Raw genomic sequence first — 10,500 nt, 5'->3', positions numbered from 1 at the left:
GTAAAACAGTCTCTGCGCTCCAGCATCGATACAATATCTTCAAATCCTATGGTGTTCTGTACAAGGGGGAGGAGGAATGTGTGAATTTGATTAGTCAAGTATGGCCAATGACCGATCTGGCGCACTGACGGGTACGGTCAAACAAACCAAAGTGAGACCTACAAATGTCATTTGGCATGTTATGAATGATAAGGCTGATCATCGTTCAGCTTGGTAAGGCAGGCCGAAACACACACCGAATGAAGGCGGGCGATGGCCATAGTCTTTGTGTCCGACAAGTATAAGTAGCGTGTGGATCAGCATTGCTAATTTGCTGTCTGCTAGCTAAGCTCAACGCACCCAGCTTTCGATTGAAACGCATAGTAGAATCGCCATTTTTCCTGATTTAGCTTTGCTATAGCTTATACTGTTGATCAAACAAGACAAACCTTTCCATCCATCAGCGAGACACATCGCAAACCATATAAACGTACCTCAGAGATGGGAATGTCAACAACACCAAAAACCATTTTGGTGACTGGCGCTACCGGTCCACAAGGAGGAGCTTTGATTGACACGTCACTATCAGAACCCAATATCGAGAGTGCTTTCCGAATCTTAGCTCTTGCTTGGGACCCACACACCCTTTGTGCAGAAAGATTGCTCTCCAAATCAACCCCGAGTGATTGCCCTCATTCAAGGTGATCTAAATAATCCAAAGGATATTTTCGAAAAAGCCGGAAATGTATGGGGAGTATTTTCGAATCAAGATAAAGATGATAAAATATTTTCCAAATTATTTATATTCACCAGCGGTGAAACAAGCGTTTGGATTGATTGACGAAGCTATAAATCATCAAGTAAAATATTTCGCATATACCTCAGGTAATAGAGGCGGTGAAAAATCATCATGGGGAAATGAAACTCCTGTACCACATTCTAGGACTAAACATCATATTGAGAGGTATCTCTCAGAACAAATTAATAATTCTAAAACGCCAACGAAATGGACAATTTTCAGTGGTACAATGTTTTACGAAAATTTGGAACCTACTTTCTCAATTAAAGTCTTCATGTCAGCTTATAAAGATACTTTAGGTTCTCACAAGATTTGTCAATAGATTTCAACTAAAGATATAGGTATTTTCGCTTCGAAAAGTTTTTTCGAATCCTGAATAATATCATGGAAAAGCAATTTCATTGGCGTCTGATGAATTCACTTGAGAAAACAATTTAATGAAAATTCAGAACAGTAACAGGAAAAGGAGTTCCTACCACGTCCACTTTCTTGGGTACCATCTTCAAGTATGCCATGAAGTACTATGAGTCAATGCTAGATTGGTTCGCTTCTGATGGATACCGGGCGGATATTGAGGAATGTAAGAAAGTACATCCTGGTATGATAAGTATGGAAGACTGGCTGAAGGAGGATAAAGCTTACTCGAAGAAATGATCAACACGTCCACTGCGTGTTTAATTCTTCTCGACCGAGACTATATAATGTGGTACTACCTCCTAGTATATTGTATGTATCGTTGATTGTCCCTTTTTGGTCAGCACCGGACATTCCAAGTGCTTCAGATTACCCCTTTCCATACAAACGTATGCGTGCCTTCAGAACAGCACAAGGAATGATACATACACGATTCAACCGCATTAATCGTCTTGTATATCTTCAGGCACTTACTGACCGCTTAGTCAATCTTTGTAAGAATACTACAATCGCAACAGGTCAATTCAAATTCTTCCCCAGATTTTCCGAGATGGTGATCGGAGAAACCGCGGTAATCGGAAATTCCCACTTTTGTTTGTAATCATGATAAGATTACAAATCGCTGACTGATGGGCAGATCGCCTGCAGTGATACTTCATACATAGGAGCAGAGCGAGTCTTGGCTGATCGACATCATTTCAAGATCAAGATTATATCGATGATGCTGGTGTAACGTTATGCTCCAAGTCGACCTTCGGTCACAGCTTATTAATATAACGTAGATTTTTTTTGCTTATTGCAAACAAGCGAATGAAAAGGTATAAATAAAGCTTTAATTAGAAAAAAACCTCTTCCGATCACTTCATCATCAATAGATTATCTCAGCTCTACTCTTCGGAACTCAGCATAATTGTCACCTCGTGAAGTACGATCCACCTTTGCCTACACAGTCTCTCCTGCCTATAACAAAGCCAAAGCTTTTAAATCACACAATGTCTCGATCTATCTTGGTCACCGGAGCTACCGGTAAACAAGGGGGAGCTCTGATTCAATCGCTCATTTCTACTCCAGCCAACAATTTCACCATTCTCGCCGTCACTCGAAACGCGAACTCTTCTGGCGCACAACGATTACAATCTAAATCGAAAGCAATTAGACTTGTTCAGGGCGATCTCGACAAAGCTTCCGAGCTATTTGTCAATGCTAAGAAAGCTTCACCTGATGGGAAAATTTGGGGGGTCTTTTCAGTTCAAGGTGTAGCGATGAAATCTCACGACGACATCATTAATGCTCCAGAGGTAAAACAAGGTATCGCAATCATTGATGAATCAATCAAAGCAAATGTAGAAACCTTTGTTTATAGCTCAGTTGAAAGGGGAGGTCCTGAAAAATCATGGAATGATCCAACGGTTGTACCACATTTTCAAACTAAACATATGATTGAACAACATCTAGTGGATTCAACAAAAGGTAACCCAATGAAATGGTCAATTCTGAGACCAGGTATATTTATGGAAAATTTAGAACCTAATTTTGGTACTAGAGTATTTATGACCGCTTTAAAAGATACATTAGAAGGAAAGAAAATTGGTTGGATTTCAACATATGATATTGGCATCTTCGCAGCCGCCATGTTCAGAGATCCGGTAAAATATGATAAAAAAGCATTTTCACTTATTGGTGAACCTATAGATTTCAATGAAATTTCAACAATATTTAAAAGAGTAACTGGAAAACCATTCACTCCAACTTTTAGTTTTTTAGGTTCTTTACTAAAATCTGCCACTAAGGAATTAGGTATAATGATTAATTGGTTCGGAACAGATGGGTTCAAAGGTACGGATATCAAGGTATTGAAAGAAATCCATCCGGAGATGATGGATTTCGAAACTTGGTTAAAGACGAAAAGTAATTTTGTAAAACGATCTTAGTTGAGTCATCAGGCGTTGCACCTCTATCTTTATTCCTTTAGCTTTCCAATATCAATATCCCCTTTAGTATGACTAGAATCTCCATAGATTCCCGTATCGTGTTTGTATCCCATATCTGCCGGATGCAATAAACGATCACTCAAGTAATTTTGAAGTGCTCAGTCGGCAATGATTGACCGCTATGAAGAATATTCAGGTACAAAAGTTAAGCTGAAAGTCTAAATAAAAATCAAAAACAACAAACCACTCACCGTTTTCGGCAAATTGACGCGTTTGTCATTTCTAAATAATTGTTCATGCCGTCAATCTGAAGGTCGTTTGCATTCCCAAAACACATGTCACCCTTATGTTAATTCACTTGGGGTATAGGTGATCTCAGCGGTATCATCAAAGCTAATCATGCCGACCACGCCTTACATCCCATGGAATTTATGGCGTAAAATACGGGACATAGCATTAGTAATCTTGGCTGCGATTATAGCCTTAGATGTAGTTGGTTGGGATGTAAGAGAAAAGTGAGCTCCTCTGTCGTAGCATTAACACGATTAGAATAATCGTCCAGGTCAATCGAATCATGACCAAAATTCTTTCATCTGACTTAGGGTCGGCCTTTCTGCACACTCCAACCCATACTTGCAACCGGGCTACTTGGCATATTCTCAGTGGAATCCACATGATAATCGTTGGCGACCTTTTACTGGTTCTTCCCCACCTGCTCTGCTAGCCTCTCTTCTACGTACTTCGTGGTCCATTAGACCACCGTCTTTTCCTTCGGATATTCTAGACCCGAAAGGCTGGTGGGAGAAAGACGTAGGACCAGATGGGAAAGAATGGGAAGATGTAAGCTGGGCTAGGGGAACAACTGTCTTACTCATAGGAGATAGTGTAGGCAGATATCAAGTCAAGTATTTCTGTGAGGTGAGTCATTCTCTTCATCTCACGCTTTCCTGAGATCCGTTGTTGACGAAGAGCAGAGCCAGTATAAGACTGACAGAGTGCTTATTCGCTCGTAGATGGCAGGTGAACCACTTCGCGAAATGAATTGGACTCATCCTTTCTCACCCCATCAAATCGTAGGTGAAGAAGCCAAAGCAGAGGAAGACAGGGTACCAGAGTCCCTGGAAGAGATCGAAAAATACCAGCAAGGATCGTCGCGCGATGTGCCGAGACAGCCGCCAACACAGAAAACCTCAGAAACTGGATCATCTCAGGAGGACATGAAGGCTTTCGATGTGCATTCCACACTGGGCAAGAGAGACGAGGATGCAAGACATGAAGGCGACGCATCAGGATATCACTCTCATTATTGTCATATACCTGGTATAGACTTGATGATTGTTCAGATTTTCAATTATGGACTGGATGAGAAGAATTTCTGGGCTTTCAGAGTGAGTCAAGTTGTCTATCGTCAAACAAAGAGAGGCTTTACACGTGAGATATCTTTCCGGACTATCAATAACAAGTTTGTATATATCTATATCTATAGGAAGACTATATCCCTCCGTATACTATCGAATCAAGGATATCTTTACTTGCTTTACCCTACATACGAGCAATGGGTAGAGCATCAACAGCTCCCGAGTTAACCTACGTAGGATCAGCTCTATGGGACACCACGCGGTGGATGAGGGAAGATGCTGCTGATGGCAAAGACATCGGTGATGCGCTAGCCCAGTGAGTGACCCACTTTGAGCTGGTATAAACTATCCATTCGAGACCACTCTGCGCTAGCTTTCGGCTTGAGATTTCTGGTGCGTAGCGCTGATTGATCGGAACCACCCAGAGAACGACTCAATTGGTACAGAACCAGGACACGCCAGGCAATCATGCATACTAGACATGTATTTCCCGAAACCAAGATCAAGTGGTCAAGTCATCATTATCGTATGTTCAGTGCATTCGTGTATTATACCCAGACTTTCCAAAATCTTTGTTCGCGATGCAAGGGAAGAAAGCTGAGTAGTGAGCTTGTTCATAATTGCATAGCCCTTCGAGCAATGTTTGGGTGGTTCTTCGAAGAAGGAAATGAGAAACAACGCCCAAATAGACCTCAACAGAAATTAAACAGATTATCGCCTTTACACGAGGCTTCTATGTCTGCTATCGAGGACTTAGACGATGCTACCTCCGAAGAGAGGAGTGTACTGAAACAGGTGGATATGAACATGTGGGGGAGGAGAATGATGGGTATGGAGGATCATCAGAAGGATGAGTGAGTACCTTTCATGCTTCCCTGGTTATTCTGTCAAAGGGTGGCGTCTTGCTCACAATCGATATGACACTGTAGTCTACATCAAAAACTTCTACCGGGAGGCTATTTGTGGGCGGATATGATGTTGTGGGATCTCAGGGAAGCGGTAACGAAAAGATGGTGGCAGTGATGGATCAAAAGGAAAACCTGGGTATGTTTGTGCTAATCATTTATGCATTTTGGGTATTATAGCACTTGAAAATTTGCCAAAAGATCTTCTGACTATTTCTGTCTTCCACTTAAACCTTCTCCTTCGTCGACGTGGAAATCAACTTCTCGCTACGCTTTGAGTCGTCCTTGAGTATTTCATTGAGTCTTGTTCTTTGGGTACAATTGTCTACATCATTCGAGATTAGCTATTCTCACTCTCTGGATTTTCTGCTGTAGATTCTTTACAGGTTAATGATCACTTACTAAAATGGAAACTTTTCGCAAGATCATCTAATTCCTTCATACTTTTACCTCTGAAATATTCTGCATACTCTTTAACCATTTCTTCAGATAATAAAATATTTCTAACTAATCTTGCTAAATGTCCCTTAGTATTCCAAGAATCATTGACTCCTCCTTTAGCGGGATATCTAGATTTGAAAGTTGGTGCATTTGAAGATAACCATTCTACGATTGGTTCGAAAAGATCTTTAACTTCGGAATCATCCGCACCCCATTTATTCGCTGCCAATCGCTACCAGTGAACCATCAAAAGCAATCAACGATCAATTCATTTCTGACAATTTAGGTTCAATCACACACCTTTTGCTTTTGTAAGAAATCCCAAAGTAATGTGACATAAGGCGTTTCCTCACCTGCATATACCATTCCCTGGAATCCGATATCTGTACATAAAAGAAAACATAAACATAAGTATGTAGGAAAAGGTCAAAGCTATCTGCTTTATCTCTAAAGCTTACCCTTATACAACCAGATTGACCAACTTGCTCTTGCTTTATCATAAATATCTAATTGCAAATTCAATACGTCGAATCTTGAATCGTTAATCTTCTCCCAATTAGGTAATCCATCATGAGCATTCTGATAGACTGGTCCCCATTCTCCGACTGATCGACGAACCCCATGAGTATCCATTGTCACAACATCCCTATTGGCGAAAACCACTTACCCCATACGGGACCTTTATATTTCCTCATATATTCTGTTTTCCTCTCATAGTTGTCCTTATGAATCTGCACTTGTTTTTTCGTTCCCTGCATCAATAACCGACTTAGCCTTGATCGACTGCTTATTAATGAGGTAGCTCACAGTATACAATTCTGGTGCACTCGGGAAACCATAGCTGAATCGATAGGTCAATTACGCGCTGTTAACGTGGTATCAGAGGATACAATGCGCACCAACTCACTTTGAATAGTCATGACATGCATATACACTATTTGGCAACGGTTTTCCAAAAGCGCTGAAATCGGCTGCGAAAGTACTAAAACAGATTGATTAGTGGAAGGATGTCATACTCCGAATACGCTTAGGAAAGCAAGCTCACTTTCCGCTGAGATTTTCACACTGTCTGATTAGCCCATGGTAAAGACTCTTTACAAGAGTATATTGAAACTTACTCCAAGAAGAGTATATGATCCGGATCAATTTTCCTAATAGCTACTTCAATTCTATCGTAAAATGCTACCAGTCTAACATGCTTTTCGTCTGTAGGCTCGTTTAGAGGGTTATATCCCGCAACCCAAGTATTTTCTTTATAATGCTACAATGAGATATTAGTCTACACAAAGCAGGTGAGATAAGATTGCGGACACAGGGCTTACCTTTGCTAAGTGTTCCCATAATATGATTGTTCGATCTTGGAAATCCTTATGGTCGTAGACTGTTTAAAGTAGCGTAGGTTAGCTCAGGCTGTACGAGTAGAATAACAAATTTACATGATGCCTTGTGAGTGGCGTTGTCAGAATGCCAATCAAAATTCTGACCTAATTATACCGATTTCAGTCAGTGTCTGAAGGTAGTTAGATCCCTGGGACGGTGATAGACGTACCTCCCGGAGCAGCATGCAGATCGATAATTGTGTATATACCATACTTCGCACACTAATTTGTAAGAATAAGCTTCGGTTTGCGTTCTACGAAAATTGACTGACTATGTCAACGATCCTGTCAAGATGCTTCAATCCCTCCTTCTTGAAAACCCGAGGGTTCATATCATCTTCGAAGTGGTGATAATTAACCTGAGGGGACAAGGTTTCGTCACTCAACATATTGCGGTATGCGACCTGATCCTTGCACTTACCGGTACTCTCAGACAGTTCAACCCTAAAGAAGCAAAGAATTTGGCATCTTCTTCTCCGAAGAAATATTCCAAGAACTGGGCGAGAGTCAGCCAATGAATCGAATCTTTAAGAGACGCATGATGAATTTGTTCTCTCACTCTATCAAAGAAGAATTCGTATTTCTTTTCTCCTAATACTTCTTTCAAAGCAGCTCTCACTTGATGTTCATGACCAGTATATCCAGTAATGAAATTCTCCATATTCACTGAACATTGTACAAGCTATATCAGCTGATATCTTGCTTCTTTCATCTGAGTGAAACAGCCAGACTCACTCCATCCTCCAATTGCAGCACCTTTCAGAATCACTTCTTCTCCATTCAGAACGATCTTTTCCCCTTCTACTTTCAAATATTCCTTCTTGCTCATTTTGACCGTTGATTCCGATTTAGACTGGAAGCTACCCATTTTGCTGATCTTACTTGTTTTCCAATGTTCTATTTATACGACAATGCTGTTCGGTGTATACAATTCAGTACAGTTTAGTCATATTTGACGAAGCCATGTGAGTGTTCCCCGTCGTAACTATGGTAACTTTTTGCATATATAGCTGTATCATCATTTCAGATGGCTCAGCTTGAGTGGAAAATCGGCGCCGATTTTGCCGAGAATAAATCATATTATACCGAGAACTGGTACGAATCTCTCGGAGGCTTGAGAGGGATGAATCACAGTGTAACAGTCGATCGAATACTTGTACCGGCACATATGTTGAACTTTTGCAGTGATAGTCTACGATCCAAGGAGAATTTGCTGTCGATGATTGAGATCTTATCTAACCGGATATGCCCCGAAGCTAGTTGAATCTTGTCAACAATCGCTTTTGACCCGTTGCATGTCAAGCAAGTACAAACGAAATGAGGTGTACATATCAATAATAAGATGCATGTTCATTTCAATCAAGCGGGCACACATTGATGTAATGCATAACCTTCGTCCCTTAGAATATGCTATTTCATCAACCACTATATGCATACAACTTGAACTTAAACATGTAGTGTTGGTGCAGTAATAATGATACTTTGTTGGTGATGAATAATGCCACGTCATCAGTTTGTATCAATGTTATCTGTGCCGAATGACTGACGAGTAAGGGTGAAACATGATCATCAACAACAATTCGTTGAGTTACAATCTTTGCTATATATCCAACCTCCCTTCTTACATCACTTGGTCTATTGTGCTCCATCCTTATCACTAGTACCGACTGGCGGGCTGGTATAAATACAGAAGCTTCGTCGAGATGGCTACGAAAGTTGCTCAGAAGAGGGTAAGTCCAAAAGCTCGCCACCTTCGCTCCCCTTAATTCACACTGGATTGTCCCTTCGTGCTGACATCTGCTTCTTGTGCTAGCTCCAGAAGGTCAGCTTTGCATTGGACTGATATCTTAACGACACAAGCTGACATGAGCATGCAGGAGTACCTCGCTATGCAAAAAGCGCCGCCACCGTTTATATGGGCATGTCCGGAGGAGAAGAACATATTGGACTGTGAGTTTTATTCGATCCGTATTTTTCTGTCACGCTGACTGATGGACAATATTGTAGGGCACTTCATAATAGTAAGCTATGCAAGATACTTGCAATCGGACAGCAGCTTATCGCGTTGCATCGCAGCGTGGTCCTCCAGATACACCATATGAGGGAGGAGAATATCATGGGCTTATCTGGTTTCCTAGCGATTATCGTGAGTCATACTTTGATACCAGCTGCCGATAGACAAGCGCAGTCCGGCACGACTGAAGATTACATCCTGCTGATGTCTTCTCATGGTTCAGCTTTCAAACCTCCTGATGTCAAGATGTTCACCCCTTCAGGTAGATTTGAGACTGGTCATAAGATCTGCATGAGTATGACCTCTTAGTGAGCTCAGCTGCTGCGATCGTAAGAGTTTATAATAACTGATGTAACAAACTCTCATAGTCATCCGAGCACGTACGTCGGCTTCATTCATGACAGTCGCGAAATAAGCTGATCTAAATTCATTCAGGTGGAATGCTGCATGGTCAGTAGCGACTATTTTGACGGGTTTGTTGAGTTTCATGCTCTCCGATGAGTGAGTAACTTGTCAGCTTCATCGGTAGCATTCAACATCAGAACATGCTGATTGAGTCGATCTGGATAGAATCACTGCCGGAGCTGTCAAGACTAGTGAAGCGGATAAGAAGATTTTGGCCAAGCAAAGTCACGCATTCAACATCGCCAACAAGAAGTTTAGAGTAAGTTATATTTTGATTCGCTCGTTCGATCTTTGTTAATGTACCTATTTCTTTCTAGGAAATATTCCCAGACGTGAGTAGGGCGAAAATGCGACCTGAGTTTGCCAATACTGATATACCTTTTCAAATTTAGTATAATAAGCCTGAAATGGTGGATTTGCCAGATATGGGCAAAGGAACACCTTCCATCTCCGTAAGGCGGCGATTCCTTCTTCACGTTGACAGACAAGCTGACGAGTATGTTCGTTGAGGCATCCAAAGTTGTAACACCCAATACCGATACTCCTACCCCTGCACCTGCAGAAACAACGACAACCCAAATACCCAATCCTACCGAAGCTAAACCAATAATACCGTTACCGAACCGGCCGAGAGCTGGATCATACTGGATGCCAAGTTGGAGATGGGTAATAGCTGTTGTTCTCTTAGCTGTAGTGGGTAGGCTGTCGTCTTTTGTTGGTCTATGAGTTGAAGCGATGGGTCCATAGGCGATATTTCTGCTCCGTTAATGTTCTTCTGGGACTTAGTAGATGTGATGTGTTCATAATACTCCTCAGTCTTTCATTGTTGTATACTTATATGTTATTTTAAGATCATTCTCAACATTTTAGGGTCG

At 41.3% G+C, this 10,500-nt stretch overlaps 7 protein-coding genes across 7 annotated transcripts; 6 read left to right on the top strand and 1 right to left on the bottom strand.

Annotated features, from left to right (window-relative positions):
• Positions 1-480: 480 nt before the first annotated feature.
• On the top strand, positions 481-684 carry I206_106810 (uncharacterized protein; the record flags this gene model as incomplete). Its single annotated transcript, XM_070203407.1, has 1 exon — positions 481-684. The coding sequence occupies one exon, from the start codon at positions 481-483 to the stop codon at positions 682-684; it is 204 nt and encodes a 67-aa protein (XP_070059508.1).
• A 71-nt stretch (positions 685-755) lies between these two features.
• Positions 756-1,100, top strand: I206_106809 (uncharacterized protein; the record flags this gene model as incomplete). The annotated part of the gene is made up of 1 exon (XM_019157364.2): positions 756-1,100. One exon carries the CDS (start codon positions 756-758, stop codon positions 1,098-1,100), a length of 345 nt encoding a protein of 114 aa, XP_019010082.2.
• A 62-nt stretch (positions 1,101-1,162) lies between these two features.
• I206_106808 (uncharacterized protein) lies at positions 1,163-1,432 on the top strand (the record flags this gene model as incomplete). The annotated part of the gene is made up of 2 exons (XM_070203406.1): positions 1,163-1,184; positions 1,239-1,432. 2 exons carry the CDS (start codon positions 1,163-1,165, stop codon positions 1,430-1,432), a joined length of 216 nt encoding a protein of 71 aa, XP_070059507.1.
• Positions 1,433-2,184: 752 nt separating this feature from the next.
• Positions 2,185-3,123, top strand: I206_106807 (uncharacterized protein; the record flags this gene model as incomplete). Its single annotated transcript, XM_019157365.1, has 1 exon — positions 2,185-3,123. One exon carries the CDS (start codon positions 2,185-2,187, stop codon positions 3,121-3,123), a length of 939 nt encoding a protein of 312 aa, XP_019010083.1.
• Positions 3,124-3,522: 399 nt separating this feature from the next.
• Positions 3,523-5,504, top strand: I206_106806 (uncharacterized protein; the record flags this gene model as incomplete). Its single annotated transcript, XM_070203405.1, has 7 exons — positions 3,523-3,638; positions 3,726-4,041; positions 4,137-4,511; positions 4,610-4,797; positions 4,907-5,007; positions 5,110-5,335; positions 5,411-5,504. 7 exons carry the CDS (start codon positions 3,523-3,525, stop codon positions 5,502-5,504), a joined length of 1,416 nt encoding a protein of 471 aa, XP_070059506.1.
• Positions 5,505-5,613: 109 nt separating this feature from the next.
• Positions 5,614-8,074, bottom strand: I206_106805 (uncharacterized protein; the record flags this gene model as incomplete). The annotated part of the gene is made up of 15 exons (XM_019157367.1): positions 5,614-5,711; positions 5,789-6,059; positions 6,128-6,210; positions 6,286-6,432; positions 6,495-6,579; positions 6,635-6,668; positions 6,735-6,809; positions 6,946-7,088; positions 7,150-7,208; positions 7,264-7,311; positions 7,377-7,428; positions 7,479-7,565; positions 7,628-7,702; positions 7,766-7,872; positions 7,942-8,074. 15 exons carry the CDS (start codon positions 8,072-8,074, stop codon positions 5,614-5,616), a joined length of 1,497 nt encoding a protein of 498 aa, XP_019010085.1.
• Positions 8,075-8,909: 835 nt separating this feature from the next.
• On the top strand, positions 8,910-10,351 carry I206_106804 (uncharacterized protein; the record flags this gene model as incomplete). The annotated part of the gene is made up of 11 exons (XM_070203404.1): positions 8,910-8,936; positions 9,084-9,156; positions 9,214-9,227; positions 9,283-9,352; positions 9,444-9,528; positions 9,589-9,600; positions 9,656-9,721; positions 9,791-9,884; positions 9,943-9,957; positions 10,018-10,077; positions 10,136-10,351. 11 exons carry the CDS (start codon positions 8,910-8,912, stop codon positions 10,349-10,351), a joined length of 732 nt encoding a protein of 243 aa, XP_070059505.1.
• Positions 10,352-10,500: the final 149 nt, after the last annotated feature.

This window comes from Kwoniella pini, chromosome 10, assembly GCF_000512605.2.
Source record: "Kwoniella pini CBS 10737 chromosome 10, complete sequence".
Classification (NCBI taxonomy): domain Eukaryota; kingdom Fungi; phylum Basidiomycota; class Tremellomycetes; order Tremellales; family Cryptococcaceae; genus Kwoniella; species Kwoniella pini.
Note: the sequence above shows the minus strand (reverse complement) of the source record. Positions and strands in the feature narration are given on the sequence as shown.